This window comes from Desmodus rotundus, chromosome 2, assembly GCF_022682495.2.
Source record: "Desmodus rotundus isolate HL8 chromosome 2, HLdesRot8A.1, whole genome shotgun sequence".
NCBI lineage: Eukaryota > Metazoa > Chordata > Mammalia > Chiroptera > Phyllostomidae > Desmodus > Desmodus rotundus.
In genome coordinates, this window is record NC_071388.1 from 147,823,952 (window position 1) to 147,841,870 (window position 17,919).

At 40.6% G+C, this 17,919-nt stretch overlaps 1 protein-coding gene across 4 annotated transcripts in view; it reads left to right on the plus strand.

The window, feature by feature from the left end:
- TANC1 (tetratricopeptide repeat, ankyrin repeat and coiled-coil containing 1) overlaps positions 1 to 17,919 on the plus strand; it is a 217,733-nt gene that overhangs the window by 58,785 nt on the left and 141,029 nt on the right. For all 4 annotated transcript variants that reach the window (XM_024579816.4, XM_045187354.3, XM_024579817.4 and 1 more), the window contains one exon: positions 12,176 to 12,255. In XM_024579816.4, coding sequence (XP_024435584.2) covers positions 12,195 to 12,255 — 61 coding nt within the window. In that variant the 5' untranslated portion in view covers positions 12,176 to 12,194. The remainder of the gene's footprint in view (positions 1 to 12,175; positions 12,256 to 17,919) is intronic.

The following is a 17,919-nucleotide window of genomic DNA, read 5'->3' on the forward strand; positions in this document are numbered from 1 at the left end:
TACAGAGCTACCGTCTCAGCTCTTCTAGAACTGCACAAGGCTGGCATCTTTCTGCGAAATTTGGCTGCTGCCACAGCTGAAACTGCAAGCCAGACTTAGGTAATTTTATGAGTCTAGGAAAAGTCTTACGCTCTCGCAGCTGTTGTTGTAGGTCCTAACCATGAAAACAAAAACCGTCTCACTTACCCAGGACCCATGAGAAATTGGCAGTGGCCCAGTGCAAGTTCATGTATTTTGGACTCTGAATTATATTTATAAATCAGGGCATCCCCTGATTTAGGGCAGCTGGGAGAGGGTGCGAGAGGCGGTGGGGGCAGGAGAAGCCAAGCCTGGAGTACCACCCTTGCTAGAAGTCTGATCTAATTAATTGCTGGATCTTAAGTGCTTTTTAAAAAGGTAAGGAGAGCATCCAAAAAGCAACAAAACCAATATAAAATATTACCGTCCAAAATATTTAACCTGGCTTTCCTGTTTTTGCATAATGTCTCACCAAAAATTTCCCCAGGTGTTTCTCCTTTGGTGCCAGGCTCGTTATTGTGGGTGAGTTTGTAATTTGGTGGTGATGGACTTTCTTGTTAGAGAACTTTTACAGACTACTGTGAAGACTAATCCACAGGACTTGGCATGGGGTTGCTAGGAGTGGGGCATATGTGGAATACCCAGTCCTGCCGATGTTTGCCAATCAGCAAGTTACTGTTTAATGTTCAGAATTTCCGTGGTTCTGTGAGTGGGATAAAGCTGAGCTTCTGTTTCTCTAGAGGCACCTGAGCTCTTGGCAAGTCTGAGTAATTGCTCCATTGTGTCTGACTCTGATTGTCCGGATCAGGGGCCCTCACCCTTGGGGTCCCTGGACGGACTTCAGAGGTTCTGTGAATTTAGAAGGGTGGAAAAAGTTTTACATCTTCATTTTCACTAGCCTCTACCCCAACTGTGGCTTTTCCTTCAGTCATGAAAGTGGGCACCAATCCAGGTATTCTCAGTAGCACCCGTGGCTTTGGCACATAGAAATTACAGACTTTTGTATCACATTGTTGGAGACAGTTTAATCAATCACTTATGCCTATCACTGCTTAGAAACTACCGTAGCTATTAGACCTGCAGCTGCATCTTGTATTTTATGCATTAAGAAGCACACGTTACTATTATCACAGATTTGCTTTTTAAATAGTATTTTGATATCTGTGTTTCAATATAAGTGGTTTTTTGGGGGGTGGGTAATCATGTTTTCAATGTCAAAATCATTTCTAAGCATTCTGATTAGAAGGTCTAGATTGCTGAAGCAGTTCACGTCGCTTGAAAGGTCGCAAACTCTTGCCTTGGGTGGCACCCTGTGTCTTTTTCATCTTACTTTGAGACTGGCTTTGCTAACATAAAAAAAAAGTCTTAACATATTTGGCTTTTGTTTCCAGGCATGACTTGTCTTTGACTTTTATCATCTGGAGCTCTGGTATTCCCCATTTGGGGCTATTAGAGGGAATTAAAAAATTGAGTCATTGTCCATTCCCCTGCGACCTCTCTCACAGGCCCCTGTCGCATCCCCGTCAGGCCTGCTTCCTGCAACCGACTGTACATGGCTGAGAATTGTGTCCCTTACAATTTCAGATAAAAGCACAGTGATGTGTGCGTTGTTTGTTTTAGCTATGGGAAGAGGCAGTGCTTCTATGGCTTGGACCCAGCTCTTCACTGCAGGCGTGCCCTCGTTTATATGTAGAACTTGGTGTTCAGGGTTAAAACTTGATTACATCTATTGGACTGTGTGCAACTGCCCAGAGAAAGTTCGGGCACTGGGCCATTCTTGTCCCCATCCCATTACCTTTTCACCAGCTTCATGCAATTCATGTAATAAGAAATGGGTGGTTTTCTGAGCTCCTCTTGAATAATGGTTCTTACCTTGTGGGTAACTGTTAGGATCAGGGGAGCATTGGCATGTGAGACAGATCTCTGCCCCAAATTATCCTCCCCTGTAAGCTCGTGAAGAGCTTGCACATTTTAGAATGTATTTTGTCATGTGATGCCTCCAGGTCACACAATGTAGTTGGAAATAACTCTAATAAGTTGGATGCCTAGCAGAACTTAAGGAACTGGTGTCTCTCAAGAGAAGTAAATTCTCTTTTTAAGGATAGATTTGAGGCATGAGATGCTGCTCCAAGAGTGGAGGGGTATGTCCAAAGATGATTTCCTTTTTTCCTACGTGGAAGTTTTGTCTGTGTGTGACCAACTACATCAGGACCCTGGAAGCTAGTCTCTTTCATTTTTATCCAAAAAAGGGGGGCACAGGATAGAGATTGCGTGGTCAGGCTCTGGATCAGACTGCCTGGCTGGGCACCCTGGCTCTGTCCCTACGAGCTGAGTGATGCTGGGCATGCCTCTAGCCTCTCTGTGCCTTTCTTTGTAGTCTGAAGGTATTTATAGTACCTTCTGCATAGGGTGGATGTGAGGATTAAATGGCTAGATGCTTAGAGGAGGGCCTGGAATATAGTTAGTGGTAAGTTAAGCGCTGCTGGCCACACATGAGAATCACCTGGGGGAGTTATAAAAAAAAAAAAATACGTGAGTATTCCCATCCTAGTGAAATTAGGACCTGAGGAGGTTATAACCTTGTTCAGAGCATCATAGCAAGTCACTGACAGAAGTGGAGGAGGGGTGTTGATGTCTTATATTCTGGGGCTTTAAGAACGCTCCATCTGTCAGCTACATAAGCAAGAGATCTTTCTGAAATGAATAGCTGCCTTTCAGCGGGCATCTTTGAAGTTGTCTGACCTTTTTCACTTTGAGGCCAGATGTAGTGCAATTTTAAAAATTTAATTTCTTTAGATTTATAAGAGCAGACTTCATTCCACTGGCATTGATTGATTGAATGCTTTTTAACACTTTTTGAAAAATGGACTTTCTGACACTTCCTCAAGGTCTCTCCTCCTTTCAGACTAAAGGCCTGTCACCCATGCCATAGACTCCTCCGATGGGCTGCTGTGATTACAGTGGTCTCATGAACAAGAAATAAAGTTTTCTTCTTAAAATTATAACACCCAAGGGGAAGATCTGGGATTGTCCAGGCAAGCAGAAAAGGGAACAGTGTTTCCATTAGCGGAGTCCATGGCAGGCAAAGCCGCTTGTCCAGTCATCTTGTTTACCTAAAGCCTTGTACCTCTATTTGGGAAGTTGTAACTATTATAGGTCAAGAAGGCGGTCAATGTAAGTTAGAGATCATAGCTCGGTTGTATGAAACAAGCAGAAAACTTAGCAGGAAGGAGAAGGTAACAGAGAAGAGAAGATAATCAGGCGTGGTTGTTATGGAGCTAAAAACCATAATGAAGATTGGGACTTAGGTCTCCAGTTGCTGTGAACCTTACACCGGGGAGCACCCTGTGACCCTCGTCACGCCCTCCATGGAGCTATGTGAGAGAGGATGGGACCACTTCAAAGACTGGGGTTCTTCTTCAGACCCTAGGTGGTTCTCCGTGAGCTTTTGGCCATATGGTGCCCGGGGCCCAGAGTGGCTGGTGGCTTTCTCTCAGATTTTCTTGATTGGGTCCATAACAACTACACTGTCTGTGAGGCTTGTATTTTGTGCTCTCCTGGTTATCTCTCTGTCCTGCCTCCCCCAAGTTCATTGAGGATTTTGGAGATGGTAGCTCAGTGCCTGAGCTTTCATGTCAGCTCTGGGTTCAAGTTCCAGCTCCACCTTTGCTCATTGTGTGACCTCAGGAAGTTGTTAATCTCTCTGAAGATTTTTTTTTAATCTATAAAAACAAAGGAGTAAACTATTTCATAGATGATTTTTTGAGACCAAAATGAGATTATATGTGTACATACACTCTTCATCTTACCTGACATTTAGTAAACGCTTAGTTATCACTAGTTATTAGGATAGTGGTTGATAACCCAAATCCTGCCTCCTGCATTACCTTCCCCAATGAAGAATCAAGTTCCTTCACTTCTTTGCTCCCAGCAACCCTCACTTGAGGGCACTCTGCTGTAGCGGACTCGGAAGTTAGCTGTTGTGCACACTTTGCCATTGTCCGGAATTGCTCCCCATCTAAAATTTTCAAGTTGATTAAAAAGGACCAGACTTTCCAGTTCACTTAGTCTGGCTTCGTTTGGTCTTTGATCTCTTTGTGATACCATCCCGGTTCTCTCTGGCTGTCGTACCTCCTCAAGGCCTCACTCTCTTCCTGTTCAGCTTTGATTCGTTGTGCTGTTCATCATGCATAAGCCACGTAACTTTGACCATAAACTTGAAAATTAGTACTTGGTACCAGAAGAATCCTTAAACTGTTAATTCCAACCCATCGTAGGAGAGACTTGCCATTGGTTTTGATTTCCCTTCCATAACAACCCTGCTACTCATTCACTGTAGGAGATTTTTTTAGTGTTCGTTGTACCTCATAAGGTACATTGCTGGGTGCCATGGGGATTTGTAGAGTTCAACAGTTTTCGTTGTGATTTTTTAAAATTGATAACCATGTATCAGTTCGGAGTGGAGTATGGTTTTAAAGACACCTTTTGACTCCATGGACTGTGAAGGTTTTCTGGAGAAGCGAGTATTAAAAGTTGGACTGCCAAGCCCTGACCCGTGTGGCTCAGTGGGTTGGGCATCCTCCCGCAAAGCAAAAGGTCATGAGCTTGGTTTCCAGTCAGTACACATGCCTGGGTTGTGGGTTTGTCCTGGTTGCGGGAGTGTGTGAGAGGCAACCAATTGATGATTCTCCTACACATCAATGTTATGCTCCCTATTTTCTCCCTCCTTCCCCTCTCTCTAAAAATAAATAAATCTTAAAAGAAAACGTTGCAGTACCAAATCCCTTCACAATATACAAAAATGGCTTTTGCAACCAGAAGGAAATACTTTCTCCATAATTTCCTCCAAAAGTGAAATTTCCTTTTTGTCAAGTAGTATTCAAAATGAGAACTTCTCTAAACAAGCTTGTATATAATCATTTTTCAGCAACTTGAAATACCAGCTTAGGGAAGTCAGATTTTTTAAAAACACTTTTTCTGAAAGAATTTATGTATCTTCCTACAGAATATTTTAAATGTAAGTTGAAAGTGATTTTAATCTAATGGGAAGTTTACACTTAATTTTGTACATCAGAACTTAAACATTTGAGTTAAAACTTCCTGCCCAGAACACTTAAATTTACATCGCTTGTGACTGTAAATTTACTGTGCTTTTAAATAACTCATACTCAAATCTGAAGTCATTTTACCCAAGACCAAAGGAACTCATAAGGAAAGAACAGTAGAATTAGAGGCACAATTTGTAGAATGGGTTTGAACAAAGACCCGAAGGTTGGGCCTGTGTGTGTTAGGGAAGGAATGATGCTGTGTTTCCCAGCTGTGCAAGCGAAGCAAAACCAAAGGCCGATTCCTTCCTTATTATCATGATTGCTTTCTGGATGCTTGATCAATAGTCCCCTCTCCTCTCTCACAGCTTTTCTGGACAAGGCATTTGAGTCCTAGAGAAATTCAGGGACTGGTTCCCAGTCACAGTGCTGAGACCAGGGCTATAGGACTAGGTCTCTTGATTCCTAGGCTTTTTCTACCACAGGAAAAAAATGTGAGAGAAACCTCCTGGAATTTCAAGTATTCATTAAGAGTTGGTTTTTCCCAGCCTCATGGGAGCTCTGAAAGAATGTTGAGATACGATACGGCTCTTGCTTTCAGGAAGCTTCTATAATGCAGTTTCCCGTGAATTTCCAGAAAACAGCCAGTGCCTGCTCTGGCATCCCCCCGTTTTTCCTTATGTAGTCTCTATTCTACTTTGTTTTCTCCTATTTGCTCTGTTTTGTATTATTTATCTTGTAGGCAGCCCCAAACCCCCACTGCCACCACCTGTCTCCTTCTTTTTGGTGTACACTAAGGGTGGCTGGTGCAAAGAAAAGTTGTAAAGGCAGTCAGTCATTAGAAGACATGATGATTATTTAGATGAGTCTCATTCCTTACCATTTGGAAAAAAAAATTTGAGTTCCTAAAATTGAGGATTTAAATAGAATTGTCACCTGAGCATACACTTACTGATTTTTAGAGAGAGAGGTAGTGGGGGTTAGAGAGAGAGAGAGAGAGAGAAACATTAATGAGAGAGAAATATCATTCAGTTGACTCCCGTATGTGCCCTGACCGGGGATTGAACCTGCATCCTAGGCATGTACCGTGACCAGGAGACAAACCTGCAAGCTTCCGCTGCACACACAGGGGTGTCCAACCAGCGGCTCAGGACGGCTGTGAATGCGGCCCAACACAAAATCGTAAATTTACTTAAAATATTATGAGACTTTTTTGGGTGATTATGTGTTACAATGTATTTAATGTATGGCCCTGGACAACTTTTCTTCTTCCGGTGTGGCCCGGAGACGCCAAAAGGTTGGACACCGCTGGCAGGATGATGCTCCAACCAACTGAGCCATCCAGCTGGGGCAATTGAGGGTGTTTCTGATGTCTCTCCCTTCTCTGAAATAAAAAATATTTCTTAAAAATTATGTGCATCTTAGTTTCCAGTGTTTTCACTTGTAAAAATTTCTACTCTGGCTTTATTGATTTATTTTGGCAAAACAAAAGAGGCACTTTCAGGGACAGCTCTGCTTTGAGGTCAGATGGGTGGTTTGATGGGAGAAGCTCCGTCAGCTGGAGTGTGCACAGAGTATGTGTTTATTCAGGATAACTAGATAATAAAATTTTATTTTTATCTTGATATTTTAAGGTTAATTCAGGTGTGGACATTAAGGGATATTATGAAATGCAGCATTTCCTTCCCTTGTATCCCATTGCCTGATGTCACATGGATTTAACTGAGCTTTCTTGCATTCCTAGTGAATTAGAATGTGTAGGTGTGTTCTCTGTAATATTAACTGCTATAAATGTTTGTTAATTGCTTGATTTGGAAGAAACCACTCATCTGTGTTCATTGTAACCCAGTTAATTGTCAAAAGAAATAATACTGAGAATGGAGTTGGTTCTGGCTTCTGTTTGTGTCTGTTAAAGAATAAACGTAGTCCCTGCCCTCAGCTCACAGATTCAACTTGACATTGTATAAACAGGCAGTATGGCACTCCAGAAGAGGAAACATTTTAATGCTTTCATTGCTCTGTGATTTCATACAAGGTGGCCATTGTTATACTAAGTGCCATGGCGATTAACAGTAGAATAGATTTTGTCTCGTATTGAACTCGTCCCACTGTTGTATCTGGAGTGATTTTTGTCGTATTTTATATACTACGGCAACCAGTGTGTAGAATTCCAACATATAACATTGGGACATTGTACCTATTCCCAAAGACTGTATGTGTTAAAGGGGAAATCCAACAAGTGAAAGTAAGCTTGATATTTGATTAACTTCTGGGGATTTTATAGGAAGACTCTATGGCATTTGGAAAGCTTAGATGTTGTATAATGTAAGGAAACCCGGGTGACTTCCGGTCATTGATCTTCAAGGGTAATGTCATATACTCACATTTTTCTTTTAAATGAATATTGATGTGGGCACTGGCCCACAGTGTCCGAGGCCTTGAGGCTGAGACGAGACAAATTCACATCACTACTGAGTCCTGTGGAGGAAAAGGGACAGGACGGCAGGGCCACTCTCTCAAGGGGAGAGCACCCTGACCATTACCTTGACAAGCTTTTATTGCTTTTCTGGGCAAGCTACATTGAGGATGGTCCTCATTTACTATGCACAGGTTCGCTTTAGGTGGTTACCTTTTACAGAAAACAAAGGAGAGGATGTTGCTAATTACATCAAAAAGGAAGGATATTTGCAAATGTAAAGGGAAAAGTGGTTGAACTGGTTACACTTGTGTCATTGGAAGGTTTAGCATAGATTTTAGGAAGTTTCTTCAAAGATACGCAGTAAACGTTTGCTGCCTCAATCCAGGGTGAGGTAGTTTTAGCAAAAAGCAAGTTTCATAGCAGCCTGGGTACAATGCAGGCCTGGTTCCCCACAGGAGAACCTATCCATGGGCATGAGTCCTGTTTGCTGGACCTTGCTTTCCACTGGCCTTTCCAAGTGGGAGCTGGGCCCACGCCACGCAGAATGGTCTCCTGTAGAATATTATAGGAAATTCTCTCCTGTTAGTTAATTTCAGTTGTTGTAAACTAGAGGCTGGTTTTTCCTGTTTCTCAAAAGTATATAGTTTAAAGAAATAACAGCAGAAGTCTCTATTTTTTCAAAGATTAAATATTCAAATCTGACCATATATTTGTACTACTTGCTGTCATAGAGGCTAAGTTTGATGGGGAGAAATTGAGGGATTCTATTTGGCCAGTATTTTAGTTGAGCTTGTGCATTTTGGTCTATAATATATATAAAGTGAAAAAGGACACTATCTTTTATGTTTTGTCCTGTGACGCTTGCCTCTAACTACTCCCTTACCACATGTATTATCCTCAAGTGGCAACTTGATAACTTTTGGCCGTTCTTTTTCCGTGTGTTGGGCTTGTCATTGAATCAGTTGGGTGTGAATGTTTCAGAAAGGCTGGTTTGCGTTTCTGTTTGACTCATTTCTGTGGCAGGGTAGTGCTCACCCTTTTTAGGGGAAAATTTACAGTAGACGTAGTGAGAAGGGGTGTGTGTACGACAAGCAGAAGGTGCCACTCGGGAGAGCCTGCTTGGCTGACTTTACAAGACTGCATCTTGGTGGCATTTACATCCGTGAATTTACCTCTGTCTTCTTTTGTATTCAAACTGGGGTCAGAAACTAAGTATTCTCCAATAGATGGTACTTGGCAAAGTGGCTCTCTTTAACAGAGCTCGTGAGAGCTTTTGTTTAAAGCCAGAACATCCATTTATTAATTTATTCCCGGACTATCTGTCAACAAGCCAGGTAGCTGTGTTGGGTTGACTAGACCATCACCCTCCCTACTGTTGTTAGGCTGAGAAAGGAGCCAAATTGTGAGGTGCTTTTCAGTGACAACAGGATCAGGACAAGCCAAAGTAGTTATGTGATGCCAATGTTTAATAGCACTGGGCTCCGACAGCCTTATGGATCCATTTCTAGAATTGGATGTGGGGGGGGTGTTTATACGTGTTGAGTTGGCTGGAAAGTTTGTTTAGTTTATTCCGTAAAAATAAGACACATTTTTCATTTTCACCAATAACTTTATTGATTTGGATATTTTGAGTATGTCGGCTATCTCCCACTATTGACTTCTAGTGGGCAGAGGCCAGGGTGCTGCTAAACATCTTCCAGTGCATAAGACAGCTCACAGCAAAGAATTATTTGGCCAAAATGTCAATAGTACCAAGAAACTTTGCAAACCACTTCTGACATGTCCAGTCAGTCACAGCATGTTCCCCATACACTGCACAGATCTTTTTTGTGTGTGTTTCATTTGTATTTTTACCTTTCTTGAAATGACAAAGCATAATACGCCAAAAATATTGCATATCTTTTCCCATCTTCCATCTTAAAATGGTTGCACAAAAATTCACCAATTTTGATTTTTTTAAGTGCACACTGATATGACAGCTGTGACAACACAGTCTAACAAAATTGTTTGGAGTGAGGTTAAAGACAACTAGGCGCTACTGGAGCCATAATATGGAAAAAATGTAACGGGCTTTTTGGCCAACCCATTACAGAGGTAATGTCAGCTGTGTCAAATAATCTTCTCTGGACTATATTCAGCCTGTAACTATAGTTGCTCTTTTTGAGTGACCCCTCACCCCCTTCAGGTGGGCGCATTGTCTTTAGGTATGTTGATGAAATCAAGTTCCAGTTATGTCTTTTGGGGCATCGATGATTGGGACTCCTGGTGACTTCACGTAGCTCCACGGTGATCTGTGTTAATTTCAGGATTTCACTCACTGAGAACTGTCTAGTTTTTTTCCCTTTCAGTTTGTGGTGTGAGTGTGTGCAGGGGTTCCTTACTTTTGCTCCCAGGTATAATCAGTTAGTTTCTCCAGTTCACAATTTGAGTAGCGCTTGACTATAAATTTAAGCTCTTTCCCTTGACTTGCTATTTATAGAGGAAAGCAGGAACTGAAAAACAAACAAACAAACCCAAACATTATAGCAAATATCTGATAGCCTCTTTCACTTTACTCAAGACCACTGATGTGGAAGATGTGACTAACCTAAAAAACAGCTGAGCTCCTCCAAAACAGGCATTCAGAGTGTCTGGGACGAGATGCCCAAGTCAGTGTCTCCTAGTGCTTGCCCTGTGGGACGTATATTTCAAGTGGCACGATGGATGGGCTGTGGAGCGGTGCCAACCGGGGTGATTCATCAGGATTAAATCGGAAGAGTTCAAATGGGACCTCGGATGAACTCTTCAACATTTTTCTTTGTTCTATTTTTAAAATGTATAGTCTTTGGTAAATGACAAACCCTGAAGGTTGATTGACTTATTTGGAGAAGAAAATGTCTGTGCTTACTAGGCATCTATTTATTTATTCTTTAATTTTGCCGACTGTTCTTCATATCAAAACAGTTTGCATTGTTTCTTGTAAGCATGACCGCCGGAGACACTTGTGTTCCCACAGTTCCCTGTGAAGCACACCGTGGCCCTCTTCCAGGTTCAGGGCTTGCTCTTTAGGTGAAACCCCAATCTTTTTACTAGGGTTCATTCAGGTAGCATTTTAAAAGAAAATTAGGCTCTAAGCCATGCCCCTTTTATGTGTAAAGACTTGTTGGGAAGATGATTTAACCCCAGTACACATCAGGATACCTTTCTCCAAATTCTGCTTAAGGAATTATTTTCCTAGTATATCTGAGGTTTATTTGTTTGTTGTTGATTTTTTTTTTTTTTTTTTTGGTTGATTGGTGTTGCCCAAAGCTTTTCATTGCTTTGAGGAGAGAGTGGGTCCCACCGGAAGGGAGGAGGAGGGCCCTCACTGGGCGTCTGCAGTTTGGATTCTGGCCCCACTGTTAATTAGCTGTCTGACCCCGGGGCACATCAGCCTGCCAGGGTCTCTGTGTCTTTATCAGGAAGACAGTGGGCTTAGAAAAATACATACAGGCCTCTGCCCAAATGATAAGAAAGGTCACCCTGTGTACTTATTATTGTGGGGTTCTGTGAATGGTAGCACATTGGGACTCTTTATGCCTCTTAGTGATCCCCACAAAACCTATGCTTGGTCTGGGGTTGAGAGGTCATGTGGGGTGTTCCACAGAGCCCGTTTTAAGCTTTCAGGCAAACTAGGCAGGTTTGAGAGCACTGCTGTATGTAGGAATTTCTCCCTCCCTTCCCTGTTCTCTCCTCTCCTCTTTCTTCATTCTTTTTCTTTTTCCTTTCAGGAGAAACCTTGCCTTCTACCTTCCTTTCCTTAGTGCATTAGCAATGGTGCGGTGGGTAACACAACCCACTCAGGTTTGTTAACTGTTTGGAGTTGTCCAGCCATCTCATCTCAGTTAGTGCAGAGAGGAGAGAGCTGAGGGAGACTGCCAAAATGATGAAATAATGGTCCTTTTGTCTGTCTCTTGCTGTCTGGATGGTTTCAGGTTTCATCTTAGGCCTGGGCCATTGTGTTGTTTTTACATTCTCTGTACAGCCCTCTTTAAAACTTCAGCTGGTTTATTGAAAGGATTCTGCCCTAATGCCACTGGCCTGGTCTGCTTTCCTCCCCATCCCCCAGAAGAGTCATAACTCTTTGTAGTAAAAACCCATTTGAGTGTGGGCCGTTTGATCACATCCCCTGACATCAGTTTTAAAATGTGTTCCCACTGTGTTTATTTTGCAAATGCTTATAAGGTATGTTGCTTTCTGATAGTCTTCCAAAACGTTATCCGTGTGGTTATATAATCAGTAGCACCTGTAAAACATGTTGCCTTTGACCATGTAGCTGCCTTCTTAACCATGATCTTTTTGATTCTCTCTTTTAATGTTTTCTTTTGGTTGGGAGGACCCGCATTCCTATGCCAGACACCTTACAGTAACGTGCCTAGATTTACCCTCATAACTTTAATTAGATGTGGAATGCTGAGAATGCACTGTTGTGGTTTTTTTTTTTTTAACTTTTATAGTTAGTGAACTTGTGATCACTTCATTAAAAGTTACAAAACACTCCTTGTGTCTTTAGCATTTAGTTCCCCGTTTTTATTCATAAAAAATGAATGTAAAGCTCAAGGTACCCTTATATTATCTTAAATGATTTGTTTGTTTGAACACAAGTTACCACTTGTGTCAATATGCAGGGTATATTCTAACCTCCAGCTCTTCTCTCCCTTCCTTTTGTCTTTAGAAGCAAAGGAGTGTTGAAGATGTTAAAGGCTGTGCTGAAGAAGAGCCGAGATGGGGGAAAGGGAAGCAAGAAGGAGACAGGTATGTGCCCAGGAACGAGCTGGGTGGGGCAAGCGTGGTGGGGGTCAGGACACCAGGGCCCTGTTCCAGGCGGGGCAGGTGTCACTGCCCGGGAATGGGTCTTGGGAGAAGTGGCAGGCATTAGACAATAGCATGCTGGCACCTGTGGGAATGAAATGCATTTCTAGATTTGGTGGGAGAAGTAACTTTGAAAATTGAGTTTGGGTTATGAACCGAATCCCTCTTGCAGACTTGTAAGGTTCATAATTTTAACAGGTCGTTCAGATCCCGAGTTCAAGTTCGAGACGTTGTGGGATAGCATGTGTGTCCAGGAATTTGGTTTCTGGGAAGCTTTTCCCTTTTTCCACACACAGTTGCAGTTTATATGTTCGACCAACTGCTGGCTGACTAGGCCTCATCTTTGCAGCATCATATCAAGTTATCCCCCTAACAGGTGTAGCCCCACTCAGTGCCAAACTGCTGGTTTTCATTATGATGAGAGCTACTTAATTTGGCTTGGATTTCATTTCTGTCTGTGGAGTACGGGTACGTGCGCGGTCAATGTGACTCTCCATTCCAGCCCCTCGATGAACTCTTCTGAGGTTATTTTGGTAACCACTCAGTATTGCACCCTAGTTCCCTTGATAGAGAAGCTATATATTATCTACCTGTACTGAACAAAAAATCTTGTTAGCATGGGCTAATCTCCCTGAAATGTGCCGTTTCACTCTGAATTCATGTTAATCCAGAGTTGGAGAATGGCTGGTTTTCCGAATTATCGTATATTGAATAACATCTCAGTGCTCATTTCTCTTAAAATATAAACAAATACACTTTATTACCAAAACATCACTGAATTATAGTTAACTCCTTACTTTAAGAGATCTTGTAATACCTTGCAATGATATTGTTGATGTCTGTTGTTCTGCACTTACAGATAAAGCGGACTTGCAGGCTTTTTGGTTATGGAACCTAGACAAATTCTCTATTAGTTAACCCTGAAACCAAGTCTGCAAAATGGCAAGCTTACCTTAAAAGTTCAGTCTTTGTTTTAAACTTGCTGTTAAGAGTCCATTAGAAGCTTCTCATTAATGCCCAAGTAAGCAGATACAAAGAAGAAACCAGTTTTTAATGACAGATACAGGATACCATAGTTAGCTCTTAACCTTAGAAAATCAACCCCTAGCTTTGAATAATTAATTAGAGTTGTTACTATGGAGAATTTTCAGTTCCATAATTTCTATCCAAAGGGACATTTACCCTCTGTTGGGTCATGGCCAAAGTATCCTTCTCTTTATTTTTCTGAAAGCAGTTAAAAGAATTTTTTTTTTCCAGTTTTGTCTCATCTGACACTCATCCTAGGAGCTTTGTTGTTTGCTGCCTTAGATGCCTTCATAATTTTAAGCGAAGAGTTAGATCCTAAGCTATCTGGCTAGAGCTACAGCCAGTGGCCAGGGTCTCCAAGCCAAAACTCCACACTTAGTACCAGTCTTTTACAACAGACCTGTCATCCTTTATGGCCAGTCCATACCCATGTGAAATAACAGTATATGAATGATTTTCGGCAACCTGCCTTTCAGATGGGCCAGAGAATGAACGTAGTTTACATTTGAAACTTTCAGTTGTACAGCATGTTATTTGGGGTTTAATTCCCTCTTTGGTCTTTTAAGATCAACTACTGTTTTTTTGGGTTTTTTGGAAACATTTCTTTCTAATAAGTCCCACACTATGGTTTTTTACTAATGCAAACCAACTTGAAAAATCAATGGGAACATTTCTCATAAAACATCTGTATGGTATGTGCCTTTTTCCTTTTAACTAGAACCCGGTTATATTAGTTGGGGAACAAAGCAGATGGAATTTTAAATCTTGAAGTTATATCACAAGATGATTGGGGAAAATACTTGGAATTTGACTATTCATATGCGCAGCTCTGTGCCAACTCTCATTATATAAGTAAATCATAGCTAAGTTTCTCTATAAATTGAAGCTGGCTAATCTACTGAGACTGCTCTGAAACTTGGGTAATAATATCTCCTGCAATATGGAAAATTTTTCCTCTACTGTTCCCAATTAAAAACAATCTTTGTTGCAAACACAAGGGAAAATTCATTGTTATGTATTTAACTCTCATAGAAGTATAGGAAATATTTATGGCTAAAATACTGAGTTCTGCTTTTCCTATCCATTGTAGATTGTTTTTGACAGACAATTTTGAACTACACTTTTATGCTGAACCTATTTTAAGAATTTAGAAAATAATCACTTAGTTAAATTTAGCATTCTTCAAATGAAAGCAAGTATTTTTCACAAGTATTGAAAAGTAGTTATATCCTCAGCTCCTATCCCTAAAAGAAGATGTCATATGTATATACTATAAACTATTGGTAAAATGTTAGCAGGTGGTGACACTCAAGTTACATGTATGTAAAGATTTTTGAAATATTATGTACAGTGAGAAATTATTGAAAGCCATTGCATGAACTCTAAAAATAGCAAAAGTCTTTATGATTATGCTTTTTTACCTAGGAATTGCTTATAGTTGAGCAAAAAAATGTTTCCTGGAGGCTATAAAATCACACCAGAGAACGTAATATTAAAAACTTCAGAATGTGTTTTGGGAAAGTAAATTTACCTTGTCTTCATTCCATCAGAGCAAATGAGCACTGTCTTTCTCTTACCCTTGAGTTGGGCGCGGGTAGGGCTAAGGCACAAAAGTCAATATTAAACCATAATGTGGGGAGTGCCAGGTGAAGGCATATATTTTTTTTCTCTTCATGCTGTTATGTTAGGACCCTGATTTAAAACAAGCAAATGAGGTGTTATCTTTATTTGAAAGCTTCCTGGAGAGGTCTGCAACCTTCTACCACATCTCTTTATTTTATGTGGCCTGTACTATCAGAAAACTTTCATGTTACTATTATTAAACTTATTTAGTTTGAATATGAAATAATTACTACATTCTAAGATTGGGAGTATCCTGACATTAAATCTGGGCCTAATAAGATTTCAAGTGAATATAAGAGGAAATTAGTATCTTTTCTGTACAGCAGCCCTGTTTAGCAAATGAATAGGAAAAAAGAGTCCCATTTCCTAGTAGAAACAAAAAATTTAAATATCAACCTAAGAAATGTTCAAGCCTCATATTGAAGAAAATACTAAAATATTACTGAAGGACTTGAATAAATGGAGAGAAATACCATATTCCTGAATAGGCAAATTCATTTTTTAAACCACTAGATCTTAAAATATTTTCCATACATTTCATTTACTCCCTAATGATATTCTATTTTTTTAAAGACTTTATTTTTTTTAGAGTAGTAGGTTCGCAGAAAAATTGAGAAGGAAGATACAGAGATTTCCTCTACACTCCCCAACTCCACGGCCTCTCCCATTATCAACGTCCCCCCTCAGAGTAGGACGTTTTTTACAACTGGTGAACATCCATTGTCATATTGTCACCCCAGTCCATAGTTTACATGAGGGTTCTTGGTGTAATACGTTATTTTGGATTAGACAAATGTGTAATGAAATGTATTCACTATTATAATATCATAGAGTATTTTCATTGCTCCAAAAATCCCATCATTTTTCTTAACACAGCATAACCAGTTGACTTAAAAATTTATCTGAAAGACTAAATGCTGAAGGAATAGCCAAGGAAAAAATTGAATGTGTGGGGCAAGTGCATCTAAATGATTGAGCCTGGTTTCCATGCCTGGGTTCTAGCTGCAAGAGAGGCTAGACAAGTGTGTATTTGGACTTGTAAGCTTCGGTATGGCAAGGTGGACTTTACTTCCAACCAAGACGTGCATTGCAGATGATTTTTCAGTTATAGACATTGGGCAGGTCCCCTCTGCTTCAAAAATGAACCAAGCACAGAGATCTAGTACAGCTCATATATAACTACTGCTTGGGATAATGAGCCTTTTGGCGTCTCTGGGCCACACTGGAAGAAGAGTTGTCTTGGGCCACACATTAAATACACAAACTCTAACGAAAACCGATGAGCAAAAAAAAATAAAAAGGTTTTAAGTAAATTTACAATTTTGTGTTGGGCCTCATTCAGAGCCATCCTTGGCTGCATGTAGCCCACAACCCGTGGGCCATGGGTTGGACACCCCTGAGGGCTTAACTAGTGTTTTGGGCCTTTTTTTCCTGCTGGTCTCCAAGAAGTGAATGTAATTTTACCTAACATCTAGCCTATAATCTAAGCTCACAGTTAGATTGTGTTTTTGCTTTTAATCTGGAGATAATGGCATCATTTTGGAACTGCTAGGCAAGACCTTTCGCCTTCCTAGAGAGGGTTGGTCCCTCCCCCTCTCTGTGCAGCCCTTCTCCTGCCCTCTGCCGGGCTTGCATCCATAGTCCTTTGCCCCGTGCAACTCTCCTAGTTACTACGTATTGGTTTGGAAATAGCTTCAAGTTGTGCAGAAGAGCAAAGGTCAGTGAAATTTTAATTGTGGTCCTGCCTCAGTTAAAAATAGACACTAGTTAAGGAAAGGTTGCTTAATATACCAAAATAATTATTAGTCTTTTTCTTTCAGTTTAATTATCTGTGTTTTTTTTCCCCAGCAGGGGGCCTTAGTTTGAAGCAATTTATTTTTTTTTTTAAATTGACCTTCACCTTTTCATTGTTAAAACCCAGCTGGTTGGCTAAATACACTTGTAATGGTGTTAATTAAGGCATTGGATAGTCTCTAAGCTTGAATGTGTACTGAATTAATCTGTTAGCTTTGCATCTAATCCTTCACTTTGAATTTGTAGTAAAAGGAAGCTGTTTGCCTCTAAAGTTTAAAAGCCATTGATGTGATTGTTAAATGTGGTATTTTAAGCCATTCCAGGCTGCAGTCTGGTTTTCGGTGGTACTGTCTAAAAAATGCCTCAATACAAACGATGCTTTGTTTTATCTGGAAAATACGAAGCTGTTTTTGATTATTCTGTGCAGCATTGCCCATTTTCTGTGGTTGTGGACTATTATTTAGGAATTTAGTGCAGTGACTGTCTTGCTGAGCTCTGAGTATTTAGTATCTTGTTGTTCACTGGCCCCAAAAATGTTTCCCAAGCAACAGAATAAGTAGAAGTAATTCAGTGTAAAGCTATTGTATCTCTCCTTACCAGAACATTTAAACAAATTCTAAAATATTAGGATACGATTTAAAGACAGAATGGAACCTGGCTGGATTTTAGTAGGAGCAGGAATGCTGTTTCCTTTGGTTTGCTTGGTCCCTTTATATCAGTTTTTCTCTGTTGTCCCTCATACATGTCACAACGTCTAGGAAAAGCACAGCTTTTACAATTAGAAGGTACCCATTCAAATCCCAGTGTATTTGAATTTAGACAAATTACTTAATTTAGCCAAGCTACTTTACAGGGATGCTCTTGGGTTAAATAAGGGAACATCTTTGTAACATTGTCTTACTTAACGTCTGGCTTCTGCTAGATGCTCAGTACAACTTTACTTTCTTGAGAAAATTGTAGGGTACCTTAAAGAACAAACAGAGCCCTTCTAAAACTTCTCGCTCCTTCTCTGTTGAAGAAAAAGCAGGAGTGCTCTCAAGCAAAAGAGTATGTTCTAAAAGCTTCTTTCTGTGACTTCCCACCTCCAAATACTGATTCTGCCATCATCTCTGGATACTGAAAGCTCTTTTGCTCTCTGTACTCTCTCCCCCATAACAAAAGTGG